The sequence below is a fragment of the Orbicella faveolata genome, unplaced genomic scaffold (assembly GCF_042242905.1).
Source record: "Orbicella faveolata isolate gen_17 unplaced genomic scaffold, um_ofav_v1 contig_34, whole genome shotgun sequence".
Taxonomy (NCBI): domain Eukaryota; kingdom Metazoa; phylum Cnidaria; class Anthozoa; order Scleractinia; family Merulinidae; genus Orbicella; species Orbicella faveolata.
The window spans coordinates 30,590,001-30,612,384 of NW_028301563.1; the positions used below are offsets into that span (position 1 = coordinate 30,590,001).

General features: G+C 39.2%; 2 protein-coding genes across 3 annotated transcripts in view; both read right to left on the minus strand.

Annotated features, from left to right (window-relative positions):
- Positions 1-1,320: 1,320 nt before the first annotated feature.
- On the minus strand, positions 1,321-12,899 carry LOC110048884 (bifunctional heparan sulfate N-deacetylase/N-sulfotransferase-like). 2 transcript variants are annotated; one of them, XM_020754639.2, is made up of 10 exons: positions 11,755-12,897; positions 10,376-10,618; positions 9,110-9,295; positions 8,537-8,665; positions 7,525-7,707; positions 6,348-6,568; positions 5,422-5,596; positions 4,205-4,375; positions 3,988-4,094; positions 1,321-3,150 (listed from the first exon to the last, which is right to left on the minus strand). In XM_020754639.2, the coding sequence occupies exons 1-10, from the start codon at positions 12,793-12,795 to the stop codon at positions 2,940-2,942; spliced, it is 2,667 nt and encodes an 888-aa protein (XP_020610298.2). In that variant the 5' UTR covers positions 12,796-12,897; the 3' UTR covers positions 1,321-2,939. The 2 variants fall into 2 exon arrangements, with proteins under 2 accessions (XP_020610298.2, XP_089127299.1); XM_089271173.1 differs by lacking the exon at positions 3,988-4,094 and having other exon boundaries at positions 3,004-3,150; positions 11,755-12,899.
- A 1,031-nt stretch (positions 12,900-13,930) lies between these two features.
- Positions 13,931-22,384, minus strand: part of LOC110048893 (N-heparan sulfate sulfotransferase 4-like) — a 30,731-nt gene continuing 22,277 nt past the window's right edge. Inside the window, exons 4-11 of the mRNA XM_020754653.2 lie at positions 21,840-22,025; positions 21,436-21,564; positions 18,988-19,170; positions 18,402-18,622; positions 17,505-17,676; positions 16,112-16,270; positions 15,347-15,456; positions 13,931-15,125 (exon numbers count right to left, since the gene is read on the minus strand). Of these exons, the coding sequence (XP_020610312.2) occupies positions 14,924-15,125; positions 15,347-15,456; positions 16,112-16,270; positions 17,505-17,676; positions 18,402-18,622; positions 18,988-19,170; positions 21,436-21,564; positions 21,840-22,025 (1,362 nt within the window). The 3' untranslated portion in view covers positions 13,931-14,923. The remainder of the gene's footprint in view (positions 15,126-15,346; positions 15,457-16,111; positions 16,271-17,504; positions 17,677-18,401; positions 18,623-18,987; positions 19,171-21,435; positions 21,565-21,839; positions 22,026-22,384) is intronic.

Genomic DNA, 22,384 nt, shown 5'->3' on the forward strand with positions numbered 1-22,384 from the left:
TTGTTGACCTCTAGACCAGGTTAAATATCTGGTATCTGTATCAGGAAAGTGTACGTAATGTGTAAGGTAATGTTCAAAACTATATTTATAATAAAATCACAATACAACTGTTCTCAACAACTTTTATTAATAGCACATAGTTATTAGATGTTTGACACACATGCTATAAAAATAGTTCGCTTAGATGTAATAAGAAGACTCTAACAAATTATCTTATAACCCGCGCTTAATTTTCGCGCAATTCTATTGGCTAGTTTACGTCACGTGACGCAAAATTACTAGGCAGTTATCACGCAATAACCTCCGCCTGCGTAGATAATTGCCCTGCGACTGTTTTTGTCGAAAAGAAACAAAGCTAAAAAGAATAAATCCAACTCTAGCATTTCACCGTTCATCTTTATCATTTTTCATGGAAGAATTCGAAAAACAAACTCTTCTTGGAATCCGCTGATAAAGACATTAAAAAAAACCTGGTCACCAATGCTGTTCCGATAAGTACAAAAAAAAGTCAACGAAATATGCAGAAAATTCATGAGAGGGTTATAAAATAAATAAACCCCTTTCTGGCTCGCTGGTATGTTGGCTGATAATGTCCTTGGCTGAGAGATTGTCCTCAAAATTTCACATTTGCCCTCGAAGCTTCGCTTCGCGGCCAAATATTCATTTTTCGGACAATATCTCAGCCGCGAACATTATCAACCGACATACCAGGCGCCAGAAGGGGTTTATTTACTAAATAACAGCAGCCCTTTCTGACAGTACTTCAAGTCACCTAGCTACCGAAAACTTCCGATAGTATGCCTCTAGTAAATCCCGAAAGTAACAGCTCGAGCAACGCCCGAAAGTATCACCTAACCGCTAAAAATAAAGAGACCAAGGTTTATACATCGGTATATTTATTTCTCCAATCAATAGTTAAGTGAACAGGAAAATGAACTTTTCTTTGCATAATTAAAATTTAAAACTCTTCATGTCATTTTCAACAGGAATGTAGGTAATAACGGAAACGTTTCAGCTTCAAAAAAAAAAAAAAAAAAAAAAAAAAAAATGAAAAATCGGCGGAATTCTCACATGCGGTAGTTCGGTCAAAGCAGGGGTGCGCCTAAGGGTGTGTGGGTGCAAGGAGCTTAAGGTGGAGGAATAGAGATTCCTTGTTTCTGTGATGTCACTGTGAAAAGGGGAAGGTGATTTAAGAGCTCAGAAAAGAACTCCAGGAGAAACTTGCACAACTTGTGCCTACAACAGACAACACGGTGTAGACATGAGGAGGCCACCCCATGTTACTAACATGAAACTGGAACAATGACGAATTTTACCTCGTTTTGTTATGAATTGCCATCTTTTATTTCGTTAAGTCTTTGGAATGGGTAAGTATATTTGTTTAGAACCAACATGATATTAAGCAACTTAAATTTATTAATTTTTGCATGTATAGGTAATCATATGAATGCGAGTGCAATTAAAGAATTACACTACAAGTGATATTTGAAAGAAATTTTCAAATCCTTAATTGCTCAAGCTTTCATAAGATTACTCATTTATTATATGAAAGAGAACATTGTGAACACATGCACATTAATTTGGACTGCAGTGCAAATTAAGAATTAACAATAAATTGGCCTGCTCCCAGCAAATCACAATGAAGTACTTTTTTCAGTCTTATAATAAAACGGTTTTATTTTACTCGTCAGTTTTCCATGTAATTGGCTCATCTTTTTCCCATTAGCCCGCTGTAGATTAACAATGAAATGCTGTAAAATAGTTACCATAATAATTGTCACAAAACATTAAACTTCTCAAATATAGAGGTACTCTCTGTAATAATTGTTCATGCAATACATGGGTCATGCAATAAATAAATTTTAAAAAATAACTTGCCTGTAAGATGTCTTGAAAAAGGGAATGAAACAAAAATAAAACATTGTTTTTGAAGTCAGGAACACGTTGTCAGTGTAAGAAACCTTTCATTATCGGAGTAAGATGAACAATTGTCTAAACGTGATAAGATATCTAACAATATTCATATGCATGCATATATAATAGAATTACAATAAGTTTAATATAATATACAATACAATTATTATTGAACTCTATACACTATTTTCCTTGGACAAAAACCCTATACAATAGAAAATCGTTGTCTGTAATATATTGTAAACCTAATCATTATAATATTCATTAAAGTGTAAAGATAATACAAAAATTAAAGCAAGAAAATATTCGAATGCCAACTTTACAACTTTACATTCAAGTCCAGAGCAAGAGCCCAGGGGAGACTTACACATAAAAAGGATGGGGTGCTTGTCGTACATTTTAGAGGTAAAAAAAGTAGTTTTGGTACCTCTTGGGGTATTCAGCCTCAAAAGGTCCACAACTGGAGCTTTTGCAGTACCTTTTACAGTATTGAGCCACAAAAATGACAGGTAATATGTTGTTTTAGAATTGGTACCTCTTAGGGGTGAAAAACATTTCAAGCCACGCCCACAAAACAGAGTCTTGATACCTCTTAGGGGGTCTTTTCAAAATTTCTGACTCATGAACGCCCCCGTCCCTGTTATAGGGGAGTCCCCTCCCCCCTGGGCAAGAGCAAAGCAAGAAAGATAAATTGTGAAATGTCCAAGACATTAGCAGATATTTCAGTGACATTCAACCGGACTCTGAACACTGTTAAATGATATAATATTTGACACTGAAATTGCATATTTTTGGTCTAAGGGAATTTGGGTGGTCGATACATGCAGATAATCATGTTATAAATAAAATTATGTATTAAAATTCCTTGTTTGAAGAATTCAGTTTAGAGTTTGGTTTTGCTTTTACACTTCTCTTGACTTGAAAAATAGGTCAGAAAACATTGAAATGTTATATCTTGAATTAATTTTTGCATTTTCTGCTTACATGACACAACACATGTCTTTCATATTAATTTCCTACATTGATCATCTACTCAGCTTAAGCCAGTCTGGTAAAGGCTTATTTAACTGTTGCAGTAAATCCACAAGATTTTTGTTTGGTTCCTTGTAGTAGTCTTCCAAGAATTTTTGAGACTTTTTATCCATGGGTGTGTAATGCCGCCCTTTGCCCTTGCCAAGGCACTGGGTACCACCTTGAGATGTGACTTGACAATAAAATCCTTTGCGCTTGTCAAATCTGAAGAGGAAGAAAGACAAGCATGAAGGACAATCTGCACCTCAACATTACCTGTTTCTTTGCGGGCATTGAAGGCCTAATAGATTATTACTTGGAAACACTTCTCTTCTCAGTAGAATACATCTCCATGTTTTCACGTCTTCCTTTATCACCAGTGTTAGGTATATTGTAATTTACTGTACCCAAATTGGTAAATATCAGCAAAGAAGTCTTGCCTTCTCGCAAAGTCTTGCATTCATCACCTCTAAATCTTGAACTTTCAATATTAATTTTGTCAGGCCAAATCTTGAATTCAAATATCTTGAATTTCCACATCTTGAATTTTCAATATTTGGCAAGCCAGAAATTGAATTTCAAAATTTGAAATTGAATATTTCAAAATTTTGGTTGGCTAAATCTTGAATTTACAAATCTTGAATTTCCAAACCCTGAATATTCAATATTTAGCAGGCCAAATCTTGAGTTTTCAAAACTTGCACTTTCAATATTTGGCAGCCCAAATCTTAAATTTCCAATATTTGGCAAGCCAAATCATGAATAGCAAAATTTGAATTTTCAACATTACATAGGCCAAACCTTAAATTTCCAAATCAAGAGGTGAATAGTCTTTCAAAAACCATGGGTCTTGCAAAATTTTTGCTTAATTTCACGGGTCTCAGAATCTCGTTTTTTAAAAGGAATTCTCGTTTTATAAAAGGATTTGAAATCTAGCTGGGTTTTACAATTTAAAAAGTCACAATGTCTTGGGCTTGCAAAGAAAAACACTACTCTTGCCTTCTCCCAAAGTCTTGTATTTACCATTTACCACGCCTTTACATTGCACAGTTGACAGTTCACCTTAATCTCTTGTTATAGTCATAAACATTGACACCAAGGAATTTCTGCACCTCCAGCATCACTGCAGCGGGATCTGTCCTCAGCTTCTCACCGTCAAGAATAAGAATCTAAAAATGTGAAACTAGGACTGAAAATGATCCACTTTTAAGGCAACTCCTGACTAAGTGTCTAGTGCCATATTATTTTTAATGAACATCATTGCACACATTTTACAAACCTTGGAGGAAGGGTAATACATCAACCATCTCTCCAAATGTTGTGCATATAATCCAGGTAACAAACATCGCTGGCCAAGGCCTTTAATATCTTTATCTTCTGGGGAGTTGGCACTTGTCAAAACTTTGTAGAATGGGTTCAGGGCAGCAGGAACACCATGACTCTTCATATGCTATGTGAAAGACACAATGTAATATATACATGTACATGTACATTTAGCCAAGGCACAAAGCCGAACTCCTGGGCTGGGTTGTTCAAAGCCTCATGAAGCTATCCCAGGATAAGTGAGAATTTTGATTTGAGTTTTGCAACATTACAGTAAGGTTTTCTGTTTATACTGTTTGGCCTTCTGTTTTGTGTTTGAACAATCTCAAACTGCAAAAAAAGCACTGAAAAACATTTGTATAACAGAAAAATTTATACTTTGGATAACTTTTAAACCTGGGTTACGGTTAACTGGCTTCTGAACAACCTGGCCTTGATTACTACAAGTTAACCTGACATGAGCCTGCAATCCAATCAAAAACCACCACTTGCTCAGTGGTCAACTTTAAAAAAACATGTGATCTCAATGAGCTCTCAACTTGAGCCCATGATATGGTCACGTGATACTGGTCAGCATATTTCATGTTTCAACAGGTGTTAATTGACCATAACATGGATGTCCAATATCAAAGAAGTACACTGTACACTAGAAACCAAGGCTGCAGGTCTCTGTCAACCTATTAACTGGAGTATGACAGCCATCTTGGGCGACTCCGCCACCTTAGTCGTCATGCATACACAGCTAAGAGCAATATCGCTAGCCATGATAACCATGAGAAAATCTATGCAGGGGTTTGCTTTTCTTCCCTATATGAGAAAGGTGCTCCGCTTGGCAGGAGCTCCACCATTATATAAATGTGCGGCAAAACTGCTCAAAAGGTTTTACTGAACCACCCTGCCTGAACGATAAACAATACCAAATGAAAGTACTGCTCAATAGTTTTCATTTGAATAGTCACACACTAGGGTTTCATCCACAGACTTAAAATTAAGGGCTACATTGTGAAACTTAATAACAAACACTAAACAAAAGTACCATGGGTGTGACTCAAAAGAAAGGAAAAAAATATGATTGACACAAATCTTCTTCTGATCAGGTGAACCCCCCCACCCCAAGCAGTAAAGAAAGGGCATTGAAAATGAGTCACAAAGCTATCAACTTGTACCATGTACCTGATACCACGAATACGCTCTCTTCATCGGCTTTAACAAGATTGTGATGATTTTGGCTTCTGGCAGCAGAGCATGAGCTCTCATCGGCGTCTTTCTGGCGTCAAAGTAGTTAGCACTCTTCTCAAACAAGACCATGTCGCTGTAGTTACTCACATCAGGAAAGAAATCCATGTACCTAACACAAGGAGTCATGACAAAAATATCACTTCTCTTTACTGAAACTATACAATGTCGTTAATGTTCATTTTGAGAATTTGGAATTTGGTGGTACAGAGATATAATAACTATCTTCTAGTAACTAAGGGGGCAGGGGTTTCATTAATGTTTTCAGCAAGAGGGCAATTGGTTTTCACAGACCGGTAAAACCATTTTTAACTGATTGGGGAACTCCTTTATAAGAAAAACGTTCCTCTAGATGATAAAGCCAGGTGGGCAAAATCATCCTGACAGCTGGTCAATTTGCCCAGTGCCTGGCCCTAAATGAAACCCCTGTTGGAGTGCAGATTGATAAAAAGAATTTTCCTTCTGTTGCTGTGAAGAGGTTGCAAACAGGTTCTCTCTCACTAACTTGTCTTTTAAGCAGCACTTGCAATTTGACGTGTCATAATAACAAAACTACTTTAGAACATAGTTACAGAAGGGAATGGTTATGATGCCTGACAAACACCAAAAGGAGCCAACAAAGATAGCTAGATTTATGCTGGAAGGTCCATGACTGTGCACAATCTTTTTGCGCTCATGCACCATGCATAAATTAAGTACCCAAAATGTTTAGGTTAGTTCCTCAGTCTACAAAGTAAACAACTATTGTGTTTTGTGCACAGTCAAGGCCAAAAAAGTGAACAAAAACATACAACAAAGAACTTTGCCAGGTTTCATAACTATTTCCCTCTAACAGCTAAGATTAGAAACATCTGAGCACTCACCAGTCCAAACCCCTGATGTAATTGTGCCCATTGAAGAACTGGACCTCTTCATAGGTGCTAACACTCTGTTCATTGCTCATGATATCTGGATGCATCTTCAAGAATGTGTACAAAGCCGTTGTACCTGTCTTTTGAGGACCAACTACAAGAAATGATGGCAGCTTATTGCAGTTCTTTCCCAATGACCAGATTTCCTTGTGTCGTGGATCCAAACAAGGATTCTGTCAAAAAATAAAAACAGATTCCAGATCCGGATTGAAGCTATAGAATATAGATTTTGGATATACATGTAGCTATAAAATACACTACCCACTAAAGAGGAATGGTGATCTCATGGTTAGTGAGCTTGACTCTGGATTGAGCAGTTGGGGTTGGAGTCCTGGCCTGGCCTGTTTTGTTCTTTGGCAGGACACTTTACTATCAAAATACCTCTCTCTACCAAGGTGTACAAATGGGTACACCTTGGTAAATTTAATGCTCGGGATAACCCTACGATGGACTAGGATCCCATCCAGGAGTGAGTAAAAATATTCCTAGTTGCTCAATGCAACAGAAGCTGGGTTAAGCTCTGGCCTTATGGGCCATTTCACTTGTATTCAGAAATTACCTTAAATTTTACCTATCTACAGTTGTACTAGCCACTAATTAATGCAGTTGGTTTCCATGGCCAGACTCACTATAACCTGAGAGCGGCAGTACTCCATGAGAACAACCCAGGTAACTACATAACACTGGGACACTAGAACTGGGCAGAAATAAATTTTGAAATCCAGTTACCCAGTGGGCCAGTACATTTCAGTTTTCAGTTGTCCCCATTAAAATATTACTTGCCCAATGGGTGAACAATGTTCATGCCTTATCAGTGACAGACTATATCAGAGGACGAATGTGAGTAAGGTACTGTATGCTTGGATCTTAAATTAATCCATGCTTTCAACTCAATGTTTTGCTCATTTTACAGTCTTAAGTTTTGAAATTGTTTTTGATTGGAAATTAACACCAACAAGACTACTGAGGCTAATTTCACTTGCCCACTGGACCACCAAACCTCCGTGTTCACTTACCCAAGAGCAAAATTTACTTGCCCTAGGCAATCAGACCTGGTTTTTTTCCTGCCCTGTAGTATGTCAAGGCAAAATATGTGTATGGCTATCAAAAACATACATGAAGACAATACCTGCCAAACCGGTTCTATGTCGCCTGGGAACATTGCAAAGTATCTCTCAGCGAGGGCTGTAGGGTGCTCAGTGCTCAATTTCAGATTGGTCCAGCACTGAAGGTACTTGATCAAGCTGTCAAACACAAGTAACGCTAAGCGATCAGAACCATAGTTTGAGAGGTGTGTCATAAAGATGGAGATCTGTAAACAAGGTAAAATACACAAGATTAAAGTCAGTGACTATAAACAATGATGGCTTATCATGCCAACAGTAAACACCAATTTCTGTAGCATAAAGCTACCTGGAGTATTAGCCTACCAGAGATGCCAACATAGTGAAAAATCTAAGAGATTGTTTGATTTTCTCTTCTCAATTAAGTTCTGCTGATTCAAAAGTCAACTATCTCCAAACATTCCCTTAAATTGGCCAAACTAAATGTGAAAATTTATACATTAGGCATTTCCTTTAGGTGGTCCCTACAGAAGACCACAAGATTTGCCCTGTATTTGAAAGACTACTGGATAGCCCTGGAAAGTTGACAAGGATGCCCCACATGGGTTGGTCAAACAGCACCATAACCAAAATACTCCAAAGGTCTGGGTAAGGCTGGGTGTGGTCAAGAGACAATAAAGCCAAGGCTTATTTCAGTTTCTGTAGAATTAAGTGACTAGGAGCATATCTACTCCCCCCTGAATGGAATGCTAGTCCATCACAGGGCTGCGTCCAATGTTATACACTCTCGTACTCATCAGTACACCCGGGTGGGGAGAAGCACAGTGGGAGTAAAATATGTTGCCCAAGAACACAACATAATGTCCCAGCCAGGGCTCAAACCTATGTGCTAACTATATTTAGTAGGGCACTGTTTCTCACAAAATATAACTAAAGAATGTTTCTTTGCTTATTTCAAGAGGTGTTCAATTATATGGAACCAACTTTTAAGGTGGCTTCAGTGAAAGACAGGGTTTTAACTTTTGGAAAGACTAGTTTTTGTAGTACTTTATGAACAATGTACAAATTTTAACTTACAGGATTGTCAACAACAACTTGGAAAAGCTGACCCCCGTGGATGGTGTCTTGTAACCACTTCTCTCCTTTAGGATACTCTTTGAGGTACAGAGTGTGAGTATAAAGACCACATGTTTGACGAGGAAGAACCTAAAACGGAAAATTGAAAGAATCACATTAAAATCCATGCAAATAATATTGTATAGTAAAATGTCTTTGTACCTCTTGCACATGTTGACGATGGGCCTAGCACCCTGGGCTTAACACTTGGGTACTTGATGTGTTCAAATACACAGACCCTGGCATTTCAAGTGATTTTCACTTGGGTGTTGAAAAGTAACTGCTTTTCCATTACTATGCTACACAACTCGCTTAAAAAAAAAGTGGTGCCACTTTTTTAACCAATCAGAAGTAAAACCAAAACCAATCATGACTTGCTGGCACACATCTTCTAGCGCTTCACAAAGCATGTATTTACTTTGAGTTTCGATGGTCCATTGAATTGTCTGTGTCTTTTGTGATTGACAATTGAAAACCACTCTACACAGTTCAATAAATTAAGGAAAAAAGTTTGATACTGTTCATACACTGTACCTTGATATTCTTGTACACAAAGCCTCTACGAAACCTGGCAGGGTACAAATGAGGGTACTCCTCTGTTGACGTCACTCTCAAGTTGTAAACTTTCTTCCAGGCCTCATAGAGAATGTCGTGAGGTGGGTAAACCCCAGAGTGGTGAGGAGCAACGGCATAACTAGTATTTACTGGAATGTTATGTTCCTAGATATAATGTAAGAAGATGAAGCACATGTTTAGTATAAATGAAATTTACACCATTCCATAAGCAGTCATACAGCCATTCAGAATACAAGAATACTGTTGTATACATGTACTTGATGGTATTGCATACAACCTTCCCATCATGCACTGTATTGATTGTATGACAAAATTAAGAAGGCTTGAGTGTATACCAAGAAAAATACAAGTGAGTCAAGGGCTATTCCATGGTATCAATAATTTTGATGCCATCAAAAATGGCGGAGGCTGACTAGGGTCCTTTAATTAAAGTAGTTTCTTTTTGAATATGTATCATTGGTGCATAGTAAACAAACAAGGCAGGTCAGTGTTCATTGCGAACAATTTTCTGATAAGATATTCATTAACTTTAAGGCCTCTGGAGCCCAAGGTACAACCCAGATTTTATTGCTTGTCTTCTGTAAGTGAACGTGAACACATGCATGATCGATCGATGCTTGTCTTTTATCTTGCTTTCTGCGGTAGTCAGCAGTGTGGTCAGTTCATTTAGACTTTCACACTCTTGTCTGTTCCCTCCAGAAAATCCCCCAATACCCTTGGAATTCCAATTGTTAGTAGCCCCCCCCCCCCCCCCCCCATGCCTTTCGATTTCCAGTTCAAAGAATCTCCCTTGCCGTCGGAATTCCAAAAAGTCATCCCTGGTATAGGTATGGATATTTCCTGGAATCACCCATTGTCAGCACCCGTTTATACATATGTACATACATGTACACCTGGGTGGAGAAAGGTACTACATGTATGAGATTAAAGTGTCTCACTCAAGAACAGTACGTAATGACCCCAGCTAGGGACTGATCAATGTGGAGTCCATTGTACTAACCACCGGACCACCATACTAAAAACTCAAAACTTGGCCAAAATATGTCTGAGACTAGGAAATTAAAGCATTTCCCCTTTATGTCCAAGACAATCCAACAATTTGTCTGGGAAAGTAAGATATTTAGTCCACTGATTTTTCGAAAGACTCCTGGAATCCTAGGGCATTAAGCTACATGTATACATTTGTAGCAACTAAGAGGGATTATAAGCTTTTTTAATCCACACCTTTGCAAAGTCTAAGTTCTTCTTGAGATCGTCCACCATCAATTCCAAAGTCTTCCTGTTATGCGGCTGTTGATGAAGCCACATGTGACTGAACCACCAGAACTTGTCAGCATTCTTGACCAGGTCTCGATCACCCTCATCTTCTTTGTCATTCCCTGCCAAGAAATGGCCTCCAGAGAAACCAAGGTTGAAGTGAAAGCCTGGTACTCTCTCACGGATTTTCTTTTGTACAGAGATCAACGCCTGAAGGAACAATAACGGTTACACCTCAAATGCTGTTTGTTCTTATTGAAGGGATTCAGACCATCTTTAAAAAGAGTCTGTAAAACAACACCCTGTTTTGACACAGTCGCATATGATCTGTGACACAATTCTGCTGGTTTGAAGCCAGTTCATCCAAAAGATACTACATTGAATAAAAGTTTCTCCATGATAAAACTGTTCTTTTTTAAGTCCTAGCCGGCCCAAATGGGAAATGTGTTTTGGCGATCAAACACGATCAAACATTACTTGGTGACCACACAAAATGGGAAACCAAATAGGAAAATTTGTTTGGTGACCAAACAATGTTTGATCACGTTTGATTGCCAAACATTTCTCATTTGGACAGGGCTTTTATGTGTAAATACATGTAGCACACCACAACGTGACCAGTGACTATTGCCATGGAAATGGAAGCTTGGCATGATTATACATAAGATTTGAAATTATGTAATTTTGAGGTTAATCCATTGTTTTTTTGAAAGCAGACACAGGAATAAAAGAAACATGCTGTTTTTATTACTGAAACATGCCAGTAGGTGGTTGAAGGAAATATGACATAAACCTCACTACATGTTAAAAGGCAAAAATATCAAAAGTACCCTAAACCTTAGCGACTGAAGAGGTTAGGTCAACTTGCAAAAGTAATTATATTGTAATTGCTTTCAAGTGAGTGTTAAACATATACATGGCTCTACTCTAATCTGTGAAAATTTTCAGAGAAAGGCGATATTATTTTATAGGCACTTTAAATAAATAATGCATGGATAATACCATACACAAAATCGAAGAAACTATTTCAAAACAAACTGTTGAAAGTACGCCTATTATTCAAATGCGACGTTTTCCTAGCTAATTCACTCATTTAAAAAAATACTGTTGTCTATGCAACCTGGAAAGGCTCAGGAGTATTTTTACTGCTGTGGAGAACTGAGCAGTGTGGTATAATGCCCTCACTTAAATTAACATAACAGAACAGTCAATTAAAAAGATGTATCGAGGCTCATTGAAAATTGCTGTGGAAATAAAAAAATTAAAATCTTTTTTCCTTTGCGGGGCAAACAAGCAAACGTGGGAAATATAACGATAATTAACTTAAAGACAAAATTAAAACATACCTGCACATCTTCTTTCGTCATACGAGCGCCTGTTTTGCCAACGAATATGTCATCAATATCGACTAAAATTCGTCGCTCGAGTGAGTGAGCAAATTGTCCTCTTGACAGAAAAGCCAGGGCGTCATTAAACAATAATTTGTGCAGCCAAAAAGACAGACCACCTCCAAAGTACACACGCCGTATGCCATCGAGATGTCCTTGGTCAGTTATAACTATGATGTGTTTTGTTGATGTGACCTTCTCTTCAAACACAGCGTTTTCGAATTTGTCTGAAGCTCGATTTTGTTTACTCGTGCGCAATGAAGTAGTTGTGATCTCTTGCATTGCGAACTCGACGGCTTCATAAGTGCTGTGATTAGGAAAAAACGTGTTCCATTTTACTTTGGGAGGTTTTTCAATAATCCCACCCGCTCTAGTGAGTCTTAAAAGGCATGCCGAAGGATTGAGTTCGACATTTTGGAGGTCGCTTAAACCCGTCTTGATTCCTAAGTGTAATTCATCAAATGTGTGGACATTAGGCCCGTAGTTTTCTTGTTCTGTCATTAACACAATTCCAATAGCAAATTGACGGCAGTACTGGTCAATAAGTTGTCTATTTGTTTTCCCCAGTGATACGTAGAACTTGATACTCTCAAATATAACAGCAGAAAAACGTCCGATTCCTTCGTGCGCCAACTCTGGAAAGAATGTTTTGTCGCCAACTTCGAGGTAAACGAATTGGTGAGATAGACGGTTCGCCTCCAACGCATGAGCTATTTCTGATCGGAAAGTAACCGAAGTCTGTCGAATTGCAACTAGGATTCTTTTCTCCAATTTGCGCGTTGCGTTGTGCCCTAATTCTTGAAATTCTCGCGATCCTGAACTGCTTGCAAATCTCGGCTGATAGCATTTCTCCTCTGCGAAAACAGGGATTCGTTTCACAGGTTTCAAGTCGTTCGAAGCATGATACACTAAAATCCAACATGAAACTACAGTCAACAACACCAATCCAATAAGGAACTTTCGTAGTTTGGATCCACTGCGAAATCTCCAAATCCTCATCGTTGAAACACATGAATCCGCAGTGCCAACGCACAACAACAGCCCAGCTACATTCTACTACAGAAAGCAAACACCGCATGTGCGGACGTCAACAGCTCGTCGAAAAATCCCCAGGGGTGCGTATAGTGGCAAAATTGTCATTGCTTCCATACAACTAGTAAAATATATCGACTAGTTGTCACTGCCCTTTAGTGATTGACAAAGATTAAGTCAAAATTTGTAATACTGTCATAATGCTGGGTATTTCTCAAAACTGACACAAAACAATCAAACGAAAATGTGCATTCCACACACTCCCCTCCCTAAACATTACGATTTGAATAAGATGACTGCTGACACAAGACGCATTTTCTCGGCGATATTACATTCGTCCAAAATCTTCTCCAAACAAAACAGCAGGGGGCTTTTAAGAGTTGTATGACATTTTGTTTGAGCTTTTAAATAAAGACGACACGTAGACACACGTTGGCAACGAGAAGTTAAACTTTTCATTCATTATTTCGCATAAAAAACAACTTTGGCGCCTGTATTTTAAACAGGGGAAGTCATTAAGTTTATAAAACCATCCAATTTTCAGTTTCCCTGTTTCAGATTCGAAACGGAAAAACTTATAAACGATTATTTTCAAAACTGAACTAAACGGAAATATGCAGGGAAAAGGGTTATTTCTAATTAATTTCACCTCTGCGGTTTATGTTTTTGTTTGCGGGTTTTTTCGCGGTGCGGTTTTCGTCGGAAAAGACTTCTCTCGAACAAAATATTCGATTGTCTTGCCTAATTACTTTTACAAATAAAGACTTCCCTTCTTTTTGAAATAACCGGGTTTTACGAGACTTTGTACACGAGATGTAGTTAATAAATTGTCAATTCAAGGGCTATTAATTTTCAAAATTAAAGAGAAGCCCTGAAGTGTCACTTTGCAAATGCGTACATTTACATATCAAGTTATTTTTAACACAAGGGAAGATGCCATACTGTTTCAGAAGAGCATAATCGATCAAATGAAACGAAGATAGTCTCTGACTGTACTAGTTAACGTTTTTTTTTTTTTTTATCACAGAATTTCATTTCCCTCAGAAAAACAAACGCTGTCGCAGAAAATCGTGGAAAATGGCAGCATAGAATTTTCTACACATTATCAGAGTTGATACAATATATTTTTTATTTCTCTTTATATTCTTATATAGCTTTTAAACATTTGTATAAACTTTACATATATAAAATCAATATATACTCCTTCGTTGTATTGATCTTTAAAATAGACGGAACATTTTGTACCGCGATATTTTTCTTGTTCACAGAGGAAAGCCATAGCGTTACGACTTGATAACCACTATCTCTTTTTTCCACGTGGTCAAAAATATATATACATTTACGAGGAACTTCTTAAGTTTTTTTATTTAGTTATTCATATTTCTTTAGAAATTCGGTTGTTTATTTTTCATATCTTTCTGTTAATTTCCTCTGAGTTTTCAACCAATCAAAGAGTTAGCAACTGGCGCGTGACCACACTCAAAATAACTCCGTTTCTGATTGGTCAAGCAAACGGGAAAACCAACAAAAATGAATGGAATCAATTGAGTAGCAGCGACACCGGGTGTGTATGGCAGTAAATAACAAAAACATAAGTTGTAAATAATAAAAATACAAAAATGCAAATAATAAAATATAAACGGGATGAAATATGGACATTTTGATGGGTATGTATGCACTGATTTGTAGAAAAAAAAAGAATTCCACGAAAACGGAAAATCGCATCAGATGCAAAAGTCTTTCCAAAACATTTGTCTTAGATTGCATTAGTTTTCAGGGCAGTTGCAACCTGAACACAACAAACCATTATGAAAGAGCGTTATTTTGTTTTGTCACAAAATCGAGTTTGGCTCGACTGGGGCCATGGAGAAGGCCAAAGTAAAAGCTAAGTGTCCAGTGACGTCAACATTCGCCAGGTGTTTCAGACTGCATTTCAGACATCTTCGAGATTGCTTTTATCGTAATGCACCCTGATAGCGGAGTGTTCTTGTGCTCTTGTCCATAGTAATAAAATATCGATCAAACCAGCATTTTATTACTGTTTGCGAAGTAGAAGCCACTTCCATAAGCTCCTGCGATCCCCCAATCTCTCTATTCACCCGTGAATCCACTTGGGCAGAGGAAATTCGATCTTCTGGTTCATGCGCAGTAGATTCTGATTATGCCTAGAGTAATACCGCTGAAGGTACTGTTCAGTCTGCCGGCTCATATGAACTGGTCTAGATTCCTTAAATCCAAGGCATTCCGTCACGTAAGTGGAGGATTTAGGACAATAAAGGCCGCTCTGTTCATCGTATCTGTTAAAAAAAACAAAAAACAAAAACAAAAACAAAAAAACACTGAGTGAACAAGGTGTACCCTTTTAATATCTTCAGTGAGTGTTTCCACCCTGGGGAACACTGAGGAAAAAAAGCACAGGTAAATGCACTTCAGTAGTCTCAATCTATCAACGAAAAAAACAAGTCCATTCACCTAAGATACCTCAAGTAGGAATAGCGAAATGGACGCTCTAACATACCTTAGAAGATGCGAGTACTCCACGCGCGTTTCTACGTGAACAGCTTCTTGAATTGTATTCATGACCGTGATGGGCCTGGAAACCAAATCATCGACGCTCACAATGGACATCTGTGGAAGAACAATTTGTGACGTTAACTTTTCACTGTCGCCAAGAATGACCAAATTCTGATTTCTGCTTACCATATTCTTGCATTTTCAAGGAGGCAGGTAACGAGAATAAACTTAATAAACCAAGACAGATTTTCTTGACGTATCGCTAAATCCCCAAAGTAGTATTACAAGAATCGTATGGTAACTGGAAAGGAGAGTTAATATTCTTATTACATTAAGATTCTGTCGCATGGAAACTCGGGGCGCGTTTTGTCGTTTGCAACGAATCATATTGCTATGCAGACTAAATTATTTTACGGCTCACAATATTTTCCCGTAAGAGACATGCGATACTGTCGATACTTCAAGAGTAACAGCTGTTCTTGGAAATTTTGTAGAATAACAGCACTGCCACGGTATTTGAAGAAAAAGGGCTTATGTTGCAACCTGGGGGACCTTGGGGCCGAAGCAATATTTTCGGGACGACGCGATATTTTGTAAACTTTCGCCCAAAAATATCGCGTTGTCCCGACTAGCTGCCCCTGGGTCTCAGAGGATGCTTATGTTGGAGCACAATCCTACTTTAATAAATACTAGACAGTCCGAAGAGACGCCAAGACCAACAACTTCTTACACCACGCATCTCACTGACGGATTTCAAAACAGGACTAACCTGTTTGGCATTGTAGTGTCTCATCCACCGAGCGATGTGTTCAGAGTAGTGCCCAGCCTCCAGAATAGTTCGCCTAACGTTGGACAGGCTTGGATCACCATTGGATTTGACGAGATCGTCAAAGCTAGGAAGCTGTGAATCTTGAAGAGTTTTTAGGTACTACAACAGAAAAAAAAAAAGTACATTACATCTAGACTCTCTCTGGTGCGTTAGCAGTTGTCTATTCAATGTCAAATTCTCGCATAAAACCGTGCTATAAAGCAATTATTTTCGACAATTTCCTGGAGAGGTAAGTTCCTGTTTTAAACTTAAGTTTTGAGCTGTGTCAGAGCCTGATTACATGGCGAATTTCAGTCCGGGCTGAAATTTCAGCCTGGTTAGCCGGGCTGAAATTTCTGCCCGGCTTCTGAAACAAATTCTCATGAAATCAAATTGGTGATTACATGAAGAAGGATTCAGCCCGGGCTGAAAATCCTAGCCCGGGAAAACGGGCTGAAAAATCGGAAAAATTCCCATGTAATCGAAACGGAATTTCAGCCCGGGCAGAAAAGCAGGAAACTAGATGGCTGCCGCTACGCAGTAGAAGCGATTTCAGTGGAATAAAGGCGATAAAATAGAGAATCTCTCTAATTTCAAAGTTCAGATGGAATATAAGAACATCGAGACAAGGTTAAACAGCACGAGGCTGTCAGGCAAGCCATGAACTTGGCAAGCTTGAGGACATATTTTCTTTCTATGCTAGTACGTCTTTCTGGCTGAGAGATATGTAGCCAAAGACAGGTTTCGTTCAGTTCCATCATCATTGTAGGGTGCTACTATTCCAAAAAGTTAAAAATTGAGCGCCAGCAAAAGGTCAAACGACAAGAGAAGCAATGCGCCCATTTTCACGATTCGTGTTCTCGGCGCCATTTTGATTCTCCTGAGACTTTTTGCACACAATTTCATATTTGGCACCGAGGCTAATATTTCAGCCAGGGCTGAAATTCGTCATGTAATCGCAACAAAATTTCAGCCCCCTTAGCCGGGTTGAAATTTCAGCCCGGGCTGAAATTCGCCATGTAATCAGGCCCTTAGAGATGATTTGGCCCACGCGAATTTTTCCACGCTTTCCAAAGTTGCAAGGATATTGCAAAGTTTGCCATCGGTCAGGTGCTGTCACGTGCTTGTCATCGTCACGCGAATTTCCCGCGTTTGCTAAAGTGATGGGAATTTCCCCGCGCTTGCCAACGTTATGGGAATTTTCCCGCGCTCATCATCGGTTACTGTTTTCCCGCGCATGCCATCAGCCGCTGATGGTTCAGCCCACGTTTTGTGGGATTGCCAAATGCCATTGTCCTTTATCTTGATGTTTGATTTACGGCAGCCATAACCACTCAATGTACAGGATACCTACCTGATAGTGATAAAAAGCCCTTTTTACAGGATCTTCAAGGACTATCAGGATTTTCGCGGACTTGAGGAGATTGCTCGCACTGTACGGAGACTCGCGGTTAGTGAAGTATTCATCGCTCACTTCATAAGACATCTGCTCTACTCTCGTCGGGCGCGGAAAAAATTCCATGTACCTAGTTTGGAGACCAATTCACCAAATTTAAACAAAGGAAATCATGAACGTCACAGTGGATATATGATGTTAATTAACAAACATTTTAACGATTTTATTTCTCCGTTGTCTACTTAGTTTAAGTTTCGATTGAGAAGATATATCAAACACTTAACACAGTGCTTGATCACTTTTCTAAACACCTCGAAGTTAGCGTTTTTATTCATAGCAAGTCCAACTTAATTGCAAATATAGGCGACCGCAAAACACGTAGCGTGTCTCTAAACCGATCTGGGCCGGGTTGTTCGAAAGCCGGTTAACGCTAACCCAGGTTTAAGAGTTAACCGAAGCAGTCATTTTTCTTGTATAAAAACGTTTTTCACTACTTATGTTTTGTGTGGTTTGAGATTGCTTAAGCTCACAACTGAAGGACAAACAATATACGCAGAAAACCTCACCGAAAAATTACCAAACTCAAATCAAAATTCTCGCTAACCCTGGGTTAGCTTAATCGGACTTTGAACAACTCGGCCCTGGTTTCTTCTTCGTCGTCGTCGTCGTCGGCGTCGTCGGCGTCGGCGTCGACGTCGGCGTCGTCGGCGTCGTCATCGTCACTCATCATGATCGTCATCATCACCGGTCTTTGTACCAGTAGGCGCATAAGGCCGTGAATTCACGCACCGCGGTCCAGTTTAATTTAACTGCGTAAGGTTTTACTCTAAAGGGTTATAATTTCTATCTCCTCACCAATCCAAGCCTTTCATGTAGTTATCACTGCTGAAGAAGCTAGTTCCCCGGGTCCCGTTGTTTGAGGTGACTGCAAGCAAGAAATCCGGATGAAGGTTGAGAAGTGTTACGAGCACGTCCAGGCCTCCAAAAGGAGGCCCGATCACTAGGAACGATGGGAGCCTGTTACAAGACTTCTGACTGGGCCAGATTTGAAGATGGCGACTGTCATCACAAGGGCTCTAAAGAAAGGGAATGACACATTGTCAATACTCCTTAATAATTTCCATAGATTTCTCTTACGTTTAACTGCGAGAATTTGGTCACATATCAAGCCAATAGTCCCTGCCTGGAAGGAACTATGTCACGGTATTTTGAGTTATTTTGGCCACGCACAAAATTACATTTAAAATATTGAAGGAAACCTGAAAATGGTAGTTGACTAAGTTAGAAGAGCAGGTAGGAGATAATAGCAACCCTTAAAGGAACAAGGATGGTTAAGGACGGAGAAGATTAACACGGATTACAAACCGAACAACGGGGTTTTCGAGATGAACAAACCGTGACGTAGATCCTTTGACAACGAAGATGAGTTCACCCGACTTACCAACCACACTGGAACTTTATCTTTTGGAAATAAATTGAAGTAGATATCCGCGAGTTCAATCGGCGACGCGTATTTTACGTCGAAGTTAGTCCAGCGGTGAACAAAGTTGACAAGCCGGCTGATGGTGTAAAGTGCTAACTGGTCGTTGCCATAGTTTGTCATGTGAGTCATTACAATCATAACCTGTTGAAGACGAAGGCAGGCAGAAGGAAGTTTACCATACAACCCCAAAATTTAGAAATTCCAGTTGCAAAGTGAATGGAATATAATACTTCTCACCGGATAGCTCTGCAGATGTGATTACCTTATAGAAGCGCGCGTGTACTAAATTTTGGCAGCTTAAAGTGCCACTGAAACGAAATTTTCGTATGTGATATTTTTGCTTAGTAATAAAGTTTCAACCTTACTTGGAAACACGGCAGACTTTTTTTTTCACATACGGTAAGCGAAAACTGTTCTTTCAGCCGTTCGAAGTTGGCTGGTTAAGCCCAAAATTGGCGGCCATCTTGGCGCGGCCAAAACAGCCTAGTGACGTCACTGGTTGTATTACTCTCATGCCGTACTGAAAATTTAGAGTGATAATGGGAGAAGAGAATACTGTTCGAAGCCCCCCCAAAAAAACATCTTAAGGACATCTCGGAGCTGTAAAGTAGATAATAACAGTAGCCTTAGACATAAAGAGTTAGAGAGTCGATCCTGGGGCTTTTCAGTCTATTTAATTGGATATTTGCAGGATATTTTATGTAAGCAAGCAAACGAGTGGGAGTTCTTAGATCGCAAAATGATCGGGACTCTTGGTGAAATGGCCAGCACTCAATTAAACAATATCTACACTCATAAAGTAAAAAAGACATGAAAACAAGAGAAAGCGGCTTTTGAAAATATTATCCGGACTGCTGCTGCACGAATCGCAGCAACAACGCTTCGAGTTTTCGAGTCGCTTCGCTCCGAGGAGACCGGACGCTTTGTGACTTTCACCGTGGACGAGATTGTGCCACAGTGACCTTTAGTCCAGTTGTATCTGCTACATCCTACAAGTTATCACAAAAGCAACAATTTAAGAAACCCTCTTCTTTTATATGAGGGAGCGAATTTAAACTATAAAGGTAAACTAAGCTGCCATGACCCTACAGGTATGTTTTCAGGAAACGAGAGAAAGCGTGACAATGTCGGCGCCAAAAGGTCATATATGCAAATTAGTTCAAATTCTGTTTAATGAACCTTCGAAAGGAGTGTAAACTAGTGACGTTTCAACGAATTGCTTTGAACTTGGATACTATTAAATGAAGATCATAGACATAAGTATGTGCTAAAGAACTCACAGTAATCCATCGGCCGTGAAATATTGCAATATAGTGCAAAAAAGAAGCGAAATTCCCGCTTTGTTTACACTGATACGTATGCGGCGATAAAGCAAACCCCGCTGCGGATCACAATTTTCAAAGATACATTTTGTCTACCACAAGAACTCTCACTTATTAGTATCATAAAAAGATGCTCTCTGTTGGCAAAGAAGTACTGGACTCAAAGCTTGTGGACCGTTAATAACTTCGTGATTGTGCGGATGGCTGATGCGCTTACGGCTTTTAATGCGGTAAAGTTGCCGAGGATATATTCGAACCTTGTCAATAGACCTTAGATAAACGTGAGAATCTAAATTTCAGAACCAGGCTGAAAACAGGCGACGAAATATCTTGTTTAGGCTTCAGGACTTGATATAAAAGTTGCCACACTCGTCTTCGAAATCTCCAATCGAGTACTCAAGATGTTCGAAAAGTATACTGAGCTGTTCTAATCTGTAACATTTATTTTGGTGAATCTACACTCTTTGGCACCCTCCAACGTTTATGATGTGTATTTCCTGTCAAGGCTGGACAGAAATTACAAGGTAGAAAACCAGTAGGTATCGACAATATGAAGAATAAACTTGAATAAATCAAGTGAAAACAAGAGAGAATCTATAGCGCTTCTTGCGTGAATACAACCAGTGACGTCACAAGGTCCTTAAACTCGGTTCCAGAGCCCGGACACAGTTTTGCTCCAAAAAGTCGATTTCAGCAGCTAAAAAAAGCACTTTCCGTTAGGATTTGACAGAAATAAAATTTGCCATTATTTTAAGCACGTTTGAAACTATAAATTGGGCTAATAAAAGAGAGTACGAAAATTTCGTTTCAGTGGCACTTTAAGGGAGGGCGCTCTTTGGAGAAAGGGTGCTTAGTGTCATTATACCTTGACATTCTGAAACTGCAAAACGTGAACTTGGCTAAATTTGCTCTGAAGGAATTCACTTAACTCTAAACTAACAAAACGAAGCGATCTCAAATCAAAACTACAGCAAGCTTGTCGTTCTATAAGAAACTCGCTCTATTGTGAAATTAAAACTTATCAATGACGCTTGCTGTAGTTTACAGTGATTGAAAAAGTGTTGTGTACATAACATCGACTTACTGGATTTCGCAGAAGGGTTTCAAACAGTTCCCCGCCCTCGATACTTTTATCCAGCGCCTTCTTCCCTCCCTTGATCTCAGAAAAGAAGTTAGTTGTCGTAAACAGGCCACACGTTTGACGCGGGAGAACCTGAAATGATAAACGTTCACTGGAAATAAGATCTGACAGTTCCAGAGCATGCCTCAAATAAGATACCTTCGTTCTAAACTTTGGGTTGGTGGAATTACGAAACCCTCGTGTGTGACCATTCAAATGAAAGCTATTGAGCAGTACTTTCATGTGGTACTGTTTATTATGCTGTACAACGTGGTTCTAAATTTTAAGTCTGTGGATGAAACCCTAGTGTGTGACCATTCAAATGAAAGCTACTAAGCAGTACTTTCATGTGGTTCTATCCACATTACCTTTACTCCTTTGTAGATGAATCCCCGTCTGAACCAAGCGGGTTTCAAGTGCGGATACTCTTCAGTCGAAGTCACACGAACTTGCCTCACTTTCGACCACGCATCGTAAAGAGGTTCATGCACAGGATACACGCCTGAGTGATGTGGAGCAACCATGTACGACAAGTCCATGGGAATGCCGTGTTTCTACAAAAGCAAGATCCCATAAAGTTTATCGCAGGAAAACGACGGCGTTTACTGGGTAACAACAACAGTGTTATAGGTTAACATCTAAGAAAAAGCGAAAAACAGATCACATTTGTGGTTCTTATGATCCTCGTTTTTCCTCCTCGATTTATGGCCCCAAGCGCTAGGGCCATAACTCGGTCCGTAACTTACAGAGCGGACCGAGAAGACGAGGTTAGTAAGATATTTATTTTATCTCTACTGTGTGTCCGACGATTTCGGGAATGATTTCTATTTGCGCGGAACGGCTTCAAATTTCTGACGCACGTTGAAAGCAAAACGAGTCAATTTGAAATCGTGGTTAAGTCGTTAGCACGTTT

What these genes read in the sequence shown, in the direction of transcription:
- LOC110048884 (XM_020754639.2), bottom strand. Translation starts at nt 12,795, where the DNA reads ATGAGGATTTGGAGATTTCGCAGTGGATCCAAACTACGAAAGTTCCTT. An exon ending in AAGTTGTTGTTGACAATCCT is followed by an intron (nt 7,708 to 8,536) that starts GTAAGTTAAAAT and finishes CCTTGTTTACAG; the next exon opens with ATCTCCATCTTTATGACACA. An exon ending in GAGCGTATTCGTGGTATCAG is followed by an intron (nt 4,376 to 5,421) that starts GTACATGGTACA and finishes TCTTTCACATAG; the next exon opens with CATATGAAGAGTCATGGTGT.